The sequence below is a fragment of the Staurois parvus genome, unplaced genomic scaffold (genome assembly GCF_062004578.1).
Source record: "Staurois parvus isolate SC_StPar_1 unplaced genomic scaffold, SC_StPar_1.0 ptg000390l, whole genome shotgun sequence".
In the NCBI taxonomy this organism is placed as follows: Eukaryota; Metazoa; Chordata; class Amphibia; order Anura; family Ranidae; genus Staurois; species Staurois parvus.
Genome location: NW_028318186.1, coordinates 1,136,217 through 1,151,247, shown reverse-complemented (window position 1 = coordinate 1,151,247; position 15,031 = coordinate 1,136,217). Strand labels below are relative to the sequence as shown.

The window sequence follows — 15,031 nt, the reverse complement described above, 5'->3', positions numbered from 1 at the left end:
ACAAGCCATGTTAATTTACCACAGCATGTCTATAGCCCTCCATTGGTTGTATGTTATCTTGTAGGGTGGTGATCAGGGGGCTATAAAACCACGACTCAAACAGCTCAAAAAAGCCTGCTTTTTCAGCCCCCCCAGTTTGTTAATCAAGTTTCAGTTTAGTTCCGCTTTTTAAGCTCTGTTTTTGTTTAGTTGTTGGTGAAAATATTCGTATAGGTGGACAAAAGTATATAAAAAAAAATGTATGTTTCTTGGCAAAGAAATGGATGTAAAAAGAACAAATGTAAATGGACAACATCTGTTTACATCCATTAATGTCTGCAAAAACGTACATACACAGACTCCGATGTATGCAAATGTCAATAGAAGTACATCCGTTTACATAGACCGCCCATAGACATACAGTACACTGTGGCTCAGTCTGGATCTATCCAAAATACTGACAGACACATCCAGACTGAATGCTCATGTGAAAGGGCCCTAGGTTTTAATTTCCCACCAACAACTAAACATATAACCTTAAAGAAGATCTTCAATCACAAAAATAAATAAAAACCATCAGCTATAAATTCTGTAGCAGCTAACTTTAAAAAAAAAAAAGCACACTTACCTATTCAGGGGTCCAGAGCCATCCGCACCCGGGCTGGTTTTTCATCAGTCTTCGGGTCCCTGGTGCCAGCATGCATACTAAGGCAAGTTGGTAATTGCAACCTTACAGCCAGCTTCCCACTGCACATGCGTATTTTTGAATTGTCCAGCTCCTGGGACCTGTTACATGTACCAGAAGGTTGCATGTGTGCGGGGGGAGAACCTTCACTCTGATTGCTAGGTGGTCAGATTGGAAGTGGGAGCAGGTACCTGCTAAAACTAGGTACCCCCCTGTCAGGGCAGGAGCTGAGGAACGGACAGGCAGGCCTAATAACAATGTAATGCACTGGCTGACGACAACCACCACCCACAGACCGAAGTCCCTCAGGGAGCGGAGTCTAAGTCCCAGGCTGCCCTTCACCAGGGCCCCTGATGGTGGGGATGGACTTGACGCAGCCAGGAACCAGGTCGCGGCCCCCAAGACACCTCAGTTGCGGTAATGGCCGCCGCCAATGGCGTGTAGCTGGTGGAAAAGACAATAGAGTAGTCAGGCAGGTCGGGTCGACAACAACGGGACAAAACGGTACAGGACAGCAGACGAGAATCACAGGTCATGAGCCGGGTTCAGCAACAGAGGGTCAGATCAAAGGAGAACACAAAGTATAGTCAAGTCACAAGCCGAGTCAGATTCCAGGAGAGTCACGAGAGTCAGAACAGAGTTATAGCAACAACAAGACACAAGACACAAGTGCAAAGAGCATGTGCGGACCACAGGCTTATATGTAATCAGCCACACCCCTCTGGGGGATGGACCTCAGAGACCTGAAGGCATAAAAGATTCCCACCATGCACAGCAGAAATCCAAGATGGACGCCAGCACATGGAGTAACATAACCTCTGGGAAAAAGTAGGACCTTGACACCACCCCCCCAAAAAAAAAAAAAAACTTCAGAAGTGGGAGCGGGATGGAGGTGTTAAAGTGGAACATCCTTTTTTAGCGTGAAGTTCCACTATAAAAACTAAGCAATCTTTAACCATTAAAGTGGTACTAAAGACTCAATTAACCACTTGCCCTCCTGAGGATTTACCCCCCTTCCTGACCAGGCCTCTTTTTGCTATACAGCGCTGCACTATTTCAACTGGTAATTGCGCGGTCATGCAATGCTGTACATAAATGAATTTTATGTCCTTTTTTTTGCAAAATAGAGCTTTCTTTTGGTGGTATTTGATCCGTTGTGCGCTTTTTATTTTTCACACTATAAACAAAATAAGACCGCAAATTTTGAAAAAAAAAAAACAATATTTTTTACTTTTGGCTATAAAAAATATATAGTAAACTCAAAGTTAGTTATAAATTTAGGCCACAATGTATTCTGCTACATGTTTTTGGTAAAAAATAAATCCCAATAAGTGTATATTGATTGCTTTGTGTAAAAGTTCTAGCGTCTACAAACTATGGTATAGATACTGCAATTTACGCCATTTTTTGCTATACAGCGCTGCAATAGTTTAACTGACAATTGAGCGGTCATGCAATACTATACATAAATGAAATTTATGTCATTTTTTTCACACAAATAGAGCTTTCTTTTGGTGGTATTTGATCACCTGTGCGCTTTTTATTTTTCACGCTATAAACAAAATAAGACTGAAATTTTGAAAAAAAAAAACTATTTTCTCATTTCTGTTATAAAAAATATCCAAAAAACTCAAATTTCGGCATAAATTTAGGCCAAAATGTATTTTGCTACATGTTTGTGGTAAAAAATCCCAATAAGTGTATATTGATGGCTTTGTGTAAAAGTTATAGCGTCTACAAACTATGGTATAGATAATGGAATTTACACAGCTTTTACTTTCTAACTGCCCATCACATTTCTTGAGGTGCTAAAACACCAGGACAGTACAAACACCCCCAAATGACCCCTTTTTGGAAAGTAGACACTCTAAGCTATCTGTTGAGAGGCATATTGAGTCCATGGAAGATTTATTTTATTTCCACAAGTCTTTGGAAAATGACAAAACCATTTTTTTTTACACAAAGTTGTCACTTAAATGATTTATTTCTCGCACAAGCCATGGGTATATGTGGAATTACACCCCAAAATACATTCTGCTACTTCTACCGAGTATGGGGATACCACGTGTGTGGGACTTTTTGGGAGCCTAGCCACATACAGGAGCCTGAAATCCAATGACCATTTTGAAAGCCTGAAAGGTGCGTAACTTCCTCATTTCACTTCCTCACTACCTATCACAGTTTTGGAGGCCCTGAAATGCCAGGATAGCACCAAACCAGGGGCGGACTGACAACTCATGGGGCCCCGGGGCAATAGGGGATCATGGGGCCCCTGTGTCCTTGCCCACACTCAAAAAAGCCTATAAAAAAGGTACCCGGGGCATTACTGACCCCGGGCCCTCGGGCAGTGGCCGAATGCTCGAATGGTCAGTCCGCCCCTGCACAAACCCCCCCCCAAATGACTTCTTTTTGGAAAGTAGACACTCCAAGGAATTTAAAAAGAGGCATGGTGAGTATTTTGCAGATCTCATTTTTCTCACAAGGTTTTGAAATATAAAAAAGAAAAGAAAAAATATGTTTTTGTTTTCATTCTTCATTTTCCAAAAACTTGTGGCAACAAACAAGATCTGCAAAATAGTCACCATGCTTCTTATCAAATTCCTTGGGGTGTCTACTTTCCAATAAGGGGTCGTTTGGGGGGTTTGGTGCTATCCTGGCATTTCAGGGGCTCAGAAACTGTGATAGGTAGTCAGCAAATTAAATGAGGAAACAAAGCCCTTTAAAAGCCTGAAGGTGCTTATTGGATTTTGGGGCCCTGTGCTTGGCTAGATTGCCAAAAAGCCTCTCACATGTGGTACCCCATACTCAGGAGAAGTAGCAGAATGTATTTTGGGGAGTAATTCCACATATACCCATGGCATGTGTGAGCAATAAATCATTTAAGTGACAATTTTGTGTAAAAAAAAAAAAAAAAATTGTCATTTTCAAAAAACTTGTGCTAAAAAAATGAATTCTTCTATTAACTCAACATGCCTCTCAGCAAATAGCTTGGGGTGTCTACTTTCCAAAAAGGGGTCATTTTGGGGGGTGGGGCATTTTATGCCCAGCATTAGAAGTTTATGCCACACATCACTCACTCTTCTAATCACCTGAAGACCAAGCCTATTCTGACAATTTGTTCACATGAAAAAAATCTGTATTTTTTGCTAGGAAATTACTTTGAACCCCCAAACATTCTATATTTTTTAAGGCAGACAGCCTAGTGAATAAAATGGTGGATGCTGAAATTTTTTATGTCACAAAGTACTCGCATAGCAATTTTTCAAACTCAGATTTTTTGAAAAAAATACACTTTTTTTACTTTTAATGCACAAAAACACAATATATTGGCCAATTATTTGGTAAACTATAAAAGATGATGGTATGCAGAGTAAATAGATACCAAACATGACATGAGTTAAAACTGCGCATGTCCAGTGCAATGGCGACAAACTGCAAACATGTTTACTATCCATAGGCAACGTTTTAAAAGCCTTTACAAGATACCATTTAAGATTTACAGAGGAGGTCTAGTGCTAGAATTACTGCCCTTGATCTGACGTTCACGGCGATACCTCACATGCATGGTGCAACCACTGTTTACATACTGGCACAGGGTAAACGATTGCGCACGCAGGTGCACGTGCCGGGTGGGGGGGGGTTGTATGCAAAGGTGCTTTTTTTTTAAGTTAATTGGATTTTTTAAATTATTTTTACACTGTCCCTTTTTTTGTCTTTTTTGATCACTTTTAATGCTATCACAGGGAATGCAAATATCTCTTATAATTTTGATGGGCATTGTCCTATATTCTTTTTTGAGAAATCTGGGGTCTATCAGGCTCTAGATATCTCCTCTGCCCTTACATTATATAATCTCACCAAGATCGGTGTGATCAGATGCTTTCCCAATTTACAAATAGCGCTGTTTATATCCTGCGAAACTGAAATGATGAAATGCTCGTAGCTTCCGAATTCTGAGACTATAGAGATGATTGACACCACTCTGGTCTCCAATCAGCTCTATGGTCAGCTGGCAGAAACACCGGCTGCATTCTCAGGTTCCCCCAATGGCACGGGACTGCCCGAGAAGGCCGTGGAAGGCAGGGGGGAGGGGGGGCATCTTCTCCCGCTGCTTGTAAAAGCAATCCTGCAGCTAATTCCTGCACAGCCTGTCATTTCGCATTTTCTCACACAGACTCTCATCCGTAGACAGAAATCATTTGTTTTGTTAGTTTTTATAGGGGTGCATAGGATGCCCAAGGGAACAGATAACTGAGGACAACGTCCTGAACTATTCAAAAGCTTTTCTCTGACACCGTTTCTGTTGGAGTGCTAGCCAGTAGCTCCAGTTGTACAACCCCAGAACCTAGCTTAACTCCTTTTCACCCAGAAATCTGGAGACTTTCTTTCTTAGCAGGGGGTGTACTCATTCAGATCCTCTCCTGTATCGCTTGCGAGATGGCTGCTGCTATCAGGTCCATCATCTGGGCTGCACCTTCCCTGTCATACAGGTGGTCCTCTCTCACAGGGTCAGGGATTCCTGAGATTTCCTCCTTGCCTGCAAACTCCAGGCTTGCAGGCACGTCTCCTGACAGCCTTCTTCCTCCATCCTCACATCTCCCTGCCTCACACTCTCCCCCTCCACCACACTCCTGCCACTGAGCAGGCTCTTCCACTTTTAAGGGAGTCCCAGCCCCTTGCCAAACCTCCTGCTGGGGATTAGCTGAGGTTCTCAAGAGTGTAGCCAGCCACTCCTCAGATTCACCCACTGCCTCCAAGGCCTTCCTCTGAAAGCCTCAGAGCAGGGGGAAATTCCAGAGGGGCTGACCTGCAGAGTCTCTCAGTCCTGACCAGAAATTGACCCCTCTGGCCATTACACCTGAGCTGCTAATCTGCTCCTCACTAACCATCAGGGTCTAACTCCTCCTAGCTAAACTAGGAGGATGCTACATAAAAGTGGCCATCTGCATTGTTTGTCATACCAGTAACCAGTGGACAACACAAAAACCTCTATGAAATATACAGTATATATTTCATATATACAGTATATACAGTACCTGCATTAGGAAAGAATGAGGAAGCACAATATTTGAAAGTTGCATATATATATATGTTTGTAGTACCCTCCTCTAGTTTGGCTGCTAGGTTAAATTTAGTTTTTGGGTTCATTGTAGTCAGTTGAGCAGTGAGCTACTGTTTTTGTCTGGTCAGGGTTTCCTAAGCTGGGTGTTTGATTCCTCCCACCTGTTTCTAGAAGCTGCCAGAATATAGGGCAGGGAGAGTCAAATGACCAGTATCAATATTTATCATGCCCCAGCCAATCCCTGGAAGGAGGCGTTAAGAAGGTGGCTGGGGAGGTGATGTTTTAGAGACCTTTCTAGAGTGTTCTTTCTTCTCCAGGGAGGGTTCCAGTTCCCCTGGGGTTGCTGCCCCTAAGAGATAGTTGGTGAGATAATAAATTGCATTCTGGGAATCAGTGTGTGCTGAGCTGAGAGAAGCTGGAGAAGAATGCTAATGGATTTTGCTTGAGGGCACTGTCCTGAAGTCCTGGTCTGGACAATGATCTTTTATCTCCCTCACTGAAGATCTTCCTGTGGATGCTGGGTGGCAGAGAGCTCCTGGGACACTGAGTAAGACCTTGGTGTGAACTCTTGGGTGTGAAAGTGGTAGAAGGGAACTAAGTGTCATAGGATGGTATATGGACTGGGACTTCTTTTATAAAATATTCAATATACTGGCCATCCTGTCACCTCCAGGAAAGGCTGCTTAGAGAAGATAGTGAGAAGCTGCCCTTCTGTTATGTTTGCTATCGTTTGGAGTATACTGATCCCTGAACCCCTCTCCTCTTTCAAATTACTCAGCAATAAGTTCTGAAAAGACATCCCCTAAGCCTGTATTGTCAGTGTGCATGGATCTTTGCTTGTAACTGGCAGCCTCTGTACTAGAAATGGAGACCTGGTTATATTCTCAGTGGCCCCTCTAGGGGTGAGCACTACATATTTATTTCACTTGGCTGGGGTTGTAGGCAGGGAGAAGCCACTGATATCACTGCATAGTCAATTTTTATTTCTCTCAGGAGTTTGGAGAGACCATACCCGATGAAGCAGATGTAGCTGAGCAACTGATCTGCAGCCAGGTGAGAGGCCCTCCACTGTCAGAACCAGTGTGCAGACAGAAAGACCAGAGCCTAATAGCACAAACCTTCCCTGAAAGACCCAGGCACTGTGAGGAGTACTCCAGTCCTGGTGGGGGGAAGTGCTTCATCCTTGGGCCTTGAAGCAATCCAACTTTTTACCTGTATTACCATTTGGCTGATTGGCTTGTGGGTAAGAGGTCTGGTTTGGAATTTGGACTGCCTCTGCTGTTTTTATCAGCTTCACAGCTCTTTGGAGTTTTTTAGGAAGGTGGTCTTATTACTACTCTTTTCTCTGATTCATAGCTGATTGGATCGTTTGTACTCATTGTATGATTAAAAAGGCCCTCCAAAGAGAGGTCTCTATTGCTCCACTACTATTTTCTTCTCTTCTTCCTGGGCTGTTTGGGGTATTCTCCCATTATATGTAGCGTTATCCTTACGTGGCTCATAGGTCTCCACATGGACTCCTGATGAAGCAATCAAGTTGCGAAAAACCGCTGCACCTCTTCCTGCACTACTGGCCCTGGTTGTTAGAATCTAACATCTATAGTGCTATGACCCCCAGTTACATGATATTTTGGACCAGGTGAGATTAGTGTCATATTTGAGGATTCATTTTGTTTGTACTTACACACTGTGTTTTATTAACTTTTTAACAATATGGTGTAATAAAACTTTGTGTTTTTAAACAGTTGTTTATCTCTTTTCTTTTTCTGGGGTTAATTTGGGCTCTTTAAAATCCATATGTTTGCTTCTTTGTTCTAACCTGTATTACCAGAGCTACCCTGGACATCACTGAGAAGGATGCGGTCTGTGAGGATATTTGCAAGTACAGGCGTACCTCGGTTTACGAATTTAATACGTTCTGTGGGACTTTTTGTACTGCGAAAAAAATTGTAAACCGAAACGCGGTTTCCCATAGGAATGCATTGAAAACCAATTAATCTGTTTTGGAGGTCAGAAAAAAGTTAAAAAAAAGTCTTTTATCTGTTCATAACTCTTTATAAAGTGCACTTTAAAGGCATAGTACTGTACAGGGACATAATTAAAAATTAATTCGTAAATGCATTGAAAACCAAATAATCTGTTCCGGAGGTCAGAAAAAAGTCTTATCGGTTCAAAAACTCATTATAAAGTGCACTTTAAAGGCATAGTACTGTACAGGGACATAATTAAAAAAAAAATTGTAAATGCACTGAAAATCAATCCGTTCCGGATGTCTGTAAAAAGTAAAAAAGTCTTATCTGTTCAAAACTCTTATAAAGTGCACTTTAAAGACATAGTGCTGTACAGGGACTTGATTAAAAAAAAAATTTGTAAATGCACTGAAAACCAATTAATCCGTTCGTATTGCAAAAAAATAATTCATAAACGAGGCATTATTTTCAATGGATTTTCATTCGTAAACTGAAAATTACTTTAAGAGAGGTGGTCATAAACCGAGGTACGCTTGTAGCTGTGTTCTGCACTGTTTAATCGAAACAGTGATTCACAGTTTGACTCTCTATTGTAGAATCTTACAGAGACTGTGCTCTGCAGCCATGTTACCCTTACTGGGTCAGAGAGCCATTGCTGTTAAAGAAGTATGGCCAAACCTTTTTGGCCCTACTTCTTCTATGGATCACAGGAGTGTAGTGTTCTGTACTCCTGTGACCCATTTTCCCGGTCCAGGCTCTGGGAAGATCCTGACCATATGGTCGGGACTCACCCAGAAGTCTGGACTGGCAGCTGGCTCAGCGAGCCGCTAAGAGCCTGAGCCAGCTGCTCCCACCCCCTCCACAGTCTGCCACTCCAGTGAACGTTGGGGGTTGGGGAAGAGCAGAGTGCCAGTGACTGACAGTCACCGGCTCTCTGCTCACTGAGGACTGGGAACTGAGCAATCAGCGGTCTTAGAAGCAGAGGGTGACAGAGGCAGCATTGGATTGATGCTGCATCCACCTAAGTGAGTATAATTTTTTTTTTTTTCAGAAACCCAAACTTCTCCTTTAAGAGTCCATATTTTGCAGCTTTCTTATGTGTGTACAGCTTACATCATTTGTTCCGTATTACATAGTTAGTCTGGCTGAAAAAAGACAAAAGTCCACCCAGTTCAACCATATAAAAAAAGAAAAGTTATAATCCCATACCCACAGTTGATCCAGAGGAAGGCAAAAAACCCAGCAAAGCATGATCCAATTTGCTCCTGCAGGGGATACAATTTCTTCCTGATCCCCCGAGAGGCAATCTGATATTCCCTGGATCAACTTTACCTATGAATGTTAGTATTGTTCTGCAATGTATGCATCCTCTTTTGACATTCTGATCCTGTTTTGCATTATTGGTTCTAACGTTGGACCTTTTTAGTGAAATGCAAGTTCTAGTAATGCCCCGTACACATAAGAAAATCGTACAAACAATTTCACGGAACCACTGATCGAACGATTTTCTCATCGTTGATGAGCAGGATGTTTTAACCGATAACAAAATTGTGAACGAAAAAATCTGGTTGAACAACAGTGAAAGATTTTCTATGCGGTGGTATGATGGATCGTACGAAAAGAATCTATAAAGCGCTATCACGCATGAGCGGAAACAGAAGATGACCCGGATGTTTATGTCCAAGGAATCTTTGTAAACACAAACAAAAAATCCAAATGTTAAAATGTTGATTGGCCTAATGAGATAATGAAACCAGAATTCTGCATATTATATTTTTGTATCACTATTTATGTATATAGGTCATGTAATAAACTATATTATACTCATTGCTGGTAATTGCTGAGTATATCGCTCGTTCTGGCCGGAAGGGCGTGGCTACAAGGTCACACGCACACCGCATCACTTCCACTTGTACGGAAGACGTCAACACTACGTATTGCCCGACGAATGATTTTTTTTAGATTGGTTAATGTGGGCCACGATTTCGACCAACGAATGAACGCCTCTCGGTTGTCGGATGACCGATCGGTCGATTTTCTAATCGTGTATTCCCACCTTTACTCCCTATCTGATCAGTCATCTGATTACCTATTCTGCAGGAATGCACACAGCAGGGTGACAACGGTATTGCTGCATTGAAGGTAGAGGGTTAGTGGTGGCACTCTATTTAAGGAAGTCAATTAGAGCTGTGTCCAGGTATAAACTAAGCAAAAATACTTCGCACATTGAAAAAAAAATAACACACTACATGCAAAAATGTCTGATGAAAAACATATAAAATAATGTAATTTAGTGTTTACATACGCTTAAACTTTACAATAATAATCATTAACAGTGATAATACATGATAGATTCCCTTTTAACTAAATTATCTTGACAGTCCACAGGGACTATTATCCCATTATTGTTGTCGCATCTGCTCTAATTTCTCTTGTAATATATTATTGACCCTAGCATTGTTATTTGGTAACATTTAAGCTTTGCTGAGAGCAGATGAATGATTGTGTTTTGATGAATGGATGCTAGGAATAATCATTATCGCTCTCTCGTGACCTGTGTGACAAATGATAACTTGTTCAGTGATAGATCACGGTCCATGGTTAAGGTATTCCACTAGTGAGGGTGACATGTAATAGAAGCGTGAGTCTCCACTGATGATAAATTACGATAAGTGGGGAAATGGGAGAATGGCCATGTCTGGGAATTAGAAAGGAGTCCAAGCTGGATAGCACCAGATGTTAAAGGGGTTTTCCACCCAAAAATTATGTTTCAGGTCTGGGAGGATACTTCAGGCTGGTTCACATTCTGGCTTCTTAAAATTTTCAGCGAATCCAGTGGTGCCATTTTGTAGATGGATGCACCAACTATGCTGTCTCCTTCAAGCAATTGTAATGCTTCTGCATTATCAGGAGGGTAGAGTTGGAAGCTCGAATGCAGAAGTCGCAGTGCTGGAATCGCTAAGCACAAAAGTGAATGGGTGATCAAATCAACCAGCATCTATCCATGGTGGCCTATACCATGCCAACCAATGAAACTGTGCTGCCTGGCCACCTGCGTCCTAGCAACCAAGGATGCTGTTCAGCTCAGCAACCTACATCCTAGCAACAAAAGTTACTGTGTGGTTCAGTTGTTTATATCCTAGCAACCAATGACCCTGTGCGGCTTGTCAGCCTACATCCTAGCAACAAGTGATGTTGTGTGGCCCAGCTTCCTGCATCCTAGCAACCAATGTTGCTCTGCGGCCCAGCTGCCTACATCTTAGCAGTCAATGATGCTGTGCAGCCTGGTGAACCGACGACAAGGGATGAGGGTGAGCATCTGCCCTAGCATGGCCCTGGCTGTGGCAGCCTACATCCTAGCAACCAATGATGCCGTTGAGCACATTTGCCTACATTCTAGCAACCAGTGGTGCTGTGCTGCCTGCTCACCTACATCCTAGCAACCAATGATGCTATGTGATCCAGCTTCCTGCATTCTAGCAGCCAATGTTGCTGTGTGGCCCAGCTGCATACATCCTAGCAGCCAATGATGCTGTGGAGCTCGTCTGCCTACATCCTAGCAACCAGTGATGCTGTGCTGCCTGGTCACCTGCATCCTAGCAACCAGTGATGCTATGTGACCCAGCTTCCTGCATTCTAGCAACCAATGTTGCTGTGTGGCCCAGCTGCCTACATCCTAGCAGCCAATGATGCTGTGGAGTTCATCTGCCTACATCCTAGCAACCAGTGGTGCTGTGCTGCCTGGTCACCTGCATCCTAGCAACCAATGATGCTATGTGACCCAGCTTCCTGCATTCTAGCAACCAATGTTGCTGTGTGGCCCAGCTGCCCACATCCTAGCAGCCAATGATGCTGTGGAGCTCGTCTTCCTACATCCTAGCAACCAGTGATGCTGTGCTGCCTGGTCACCTGCATCCTAGCAACCAGTGATGCTATGTGACCCAGCTTCCTGCATTCTAGCAACCAATGTTGCTGTGTGGCCCAGCTGCCTAAATCCTAGCAGCCAATGATGCTGTGCAGCCTGGCCAACCAATGACAGAGGGTGAGGGTGAGCATCCACCTCCGGCACGGCCCTGGCTACTCTATAGACAGAAATCAAGGACAACAAAATTGGGATTCGGAAATGACAGCCCGCAAAATGCAGATGGCTAGCAAGGATTCTATGAGACGTGCTGCTAGCTAAATCTTTTTCTCATGAGGCTTTACAACACTTTAATACAAAGAAAAAAAAAGTTGAGCACATTTTTGTAACGGGCATGCTTGTTGAAAGTCTCTGTCAGAAAATATTTGAAAGAAAGCTTTCCCATCGCTGTCATTGTGCCCTTGCCTTGAAATCCATTCACTAATTTCAACCATATGCCACCTCCTTGCAATCGTTCCCTTGATCACGCAAATAAAGCCATCAAAGACGTTGTTTCCATTGGCTGCTGGAGGCTTGCGATTTTAGTTGCATGATGAAAATTAGCCTGTGTGCTCCCAGCTTTACACAGGCACATCGTAGCTCGCAAAAAAAAAAAAAAAGTGCGCATAAGCCGTTATGTACATTTACTGGTGGCTGCTGCTCTTAATGGAGTGTTCCTTTAAACTGGAGGACAAGCGCTCATTTGTAATAAGCGCAATGTTTAACTACAGACTTTTTTCATTAAGTCCCGCTTAGCGATAAATGGAGTGTTGTTGTGCAGCAGAAGCAGGCGTTCCAACTTTCACGGGCACTTAGCATTATTTATAACCCTAACCATGCCTAAATTGTTTTTTTATTTTAATGTACGCTCTGTTACAAATTTAATTTCAAACTGTTTGAATCAGTCTGTAAAAAAAGATTTGATTATACCTGGGTGTTCTGGAGCCAGCTCTCCCGTATCGCAGTAATCTGAGTGATAATTGGCTGATTAGGGGCCTGACACTCCATCTCTGCCTCAGTTGCCACGGCGACGGAACAGCAGCCGATATATATGAGGACTTCATCTTTTTCCACTTTAGGGCTGAAACGAGAGAGAGAGGAAGGGAGGGTGGAAGAGGGGGGTAGGTGTCATCAATCTTAATGAAATGCAATTATTTTTGCTCTTATTAATCATTGGACGCCATTAGCTTGTGGCAAGTACAGGGCGCCATTTGTCAAAGTTTGCAAATTTCTGTAATTTTGTTTCCATTCTTTTATCGTTTATTTGTTTTTTGCTGATCTGCAGCCTGTACAAGGCCGGCACATGTGCTAAAATATATGACGCCGATTTCTGCCTGTTTAGCCAAATCTGCTGCTGAACACAAAACAACATCCTACGCTGATAGCGGATTATTAATAAGGAGCTGCAAATGGCAGTGGTGCTGTACAAAGTGCAGCACTCAAGGCACACAGTCCATGATATGGTGATCAGAAGAAATACTCATTCTCATTGGTTGTTGTAGGCTACTACACCTTAAGTTGGCCATTCACGAATGTTTGTACATATATTCTGTGTACATTCGATGACTTCATGAATGTCGTTCAAAAGCACTTTGAAATTTCGTTTTTTGTTAACATTTGATTTTGGAATTAATGTCATTTTCCAAATGAAAACCACATTCACTGTTAGAAATTTGTTGAATGGTCAAAAATGATCATTGATTTGACCCCCAATAATCGTTAGAAAATTGAATGAACGTTCTTAAAATGGAAAATTGAAAAGAAAGAAAACAATTCTGAATAAAACTCTACTGGTGTATGGCCAGCTTTAGATACAGGTTTTTGCCTATTAAAGGGAAACTGTAATATATTTTCAGAAAGCATACATTTTGAACTATTTTTATAATGTTTTTTCTTAAAGCCCAACTTCGGGAATTAGACAAAATCAACCCTTGCGGTGGGACTCCCCTGTAGTGCATCTTGATGCCATGTGATTGAACAGGGGTAACCAATAAAGAGGCTGGTGAGTGTACGTGAGTTAAGCAGGCCATACATGTGTTGAATTCCAAACAAATTTTCTTTAGAAAATTGGAAATTTTGTGCGTTTTGTAATCCGATGGTGCCACCATTGATTTTCAAAATTCGACCAACCAAGCCTTCAGTTTTACCTCATGTTGCTACAGGAAAGAATTTCCGTAGCCAATAATTTTCTTTTCTTTCCAGGTCACAGCTCATGCTTTTTTCTTTTTTAATTACATTTCCCACACAATTCTCCCATCATTGATTAGCAATTTGTTCATTTTTCAAAAAATTTCCAACATGCCCAAGCACTTGAAATTCGAACAAAAATTCTTAGAAAAAATTTTCGATAGAAAACTATTTCAGAATTTGACCCACCTTACTCCTCGCTCCTGTACACTACCTCCATCCTCTTCTCTACAGCCCTCCTGGCCGTGGTTGGACTCCTACCCCCTTCAGAGTTCACATTGCTTGATACACAATATTGTTTTAATATTGTATATACAGTATATTCAGGTTTTTAAAGCTGAAGTTCAGGTATGGCAGTTTGTACATAGCAGTATGTATGTGCCACACCTGTGGGATCCCCGGGGAAGCTGTAAATCATTGTAGTAGACACCAGTACTACAGTGATCTTGCTTCTGAGTCCTGTGCTGAGCAGCTGCTCTGCTACATTGAGAACACAGGAGGTCACCCATTTGGCCTTGGTGCCATTTAGAGACCACATTGTATTTTCTCAATGAAGGCACTTTTTAAAGGTGGACTTTTTAAAGGCACAGTAACAGGTCTTTGAGAGCCAGAATTCTTGCTGTTTCTTAGGTGTTCAAATACTTATGTTCAGCAGTGCAGGACAAATAAATTCTTTAAAAATCATACAATGTGAATTCCTGAATTTTTTTTTTTAATTCTGTCTCTCAGAGTGGGAATGCACCTACAGTGGGGATCGAAAGTTTGGGCACCCCAGCTAAAATTTGTATTAATGTGCATAAAGAAGCCAAGGAAAATGGAAAAATCTCCAAAAGGCATCAAATTACAGATTAGACATTCTTATAATATGTCAACAAAAGTTAGATTTTATTTCCATCATTTACACTTTCAAAATAACAGAAAACAAAAAAATGGCGTCTGCAAAAGTTTGGGCACCCTGCAGAGTTAATATCTTGTACTGCCCCCTTTGGCAAGTATCACAGCTTGTAAACACTTTTTGTAGCCAGCCAAGAGTCTTTCAATTCTTGTTTGAGGTATCTTTGCCCATTCTTCCTTACAAAAGTCTTCCAGTTCTTTGAGATTTCTGGGCTGTCTGTCACGCACTGCTCTTTTAAGGTCTATCCATAGATTTTCAATTATGTTGAGGTCAGGAGATTGTGAAGGCCATGGCAAAACCTTCAGTTTACGCCTCTTGATGTAATCCCCCGTGGATTTCGAGGTGTGTTTAG

The 15,031-nt window shown here is 42.1% G+C and overlaps 1 protein-coding gene across 1 annotated transcript in view; it reads right to left on the bottom strand.

The window, feature by feature from the left end:
* Positions 1 to 15,031, bottom strand: part of PKHD1 (PKHD1 ciliary IPT domain containing fibrocystin/polyductin) — an 808,705-nt gene that overhangs the window by 604,328 nt on the left and 189,346 nt on the right. The window contains exon 28 of the mRNA XM_089685961.1: positions 12,528 to 12,678. Coding sequence (XP_089542087.1) covers positions 12,528 to 12,678 — 151 coding nt within the window. The remainder of the gene's footprint in view (positions 1 to 12,527; positions 12,679 to 15,031) is intronic.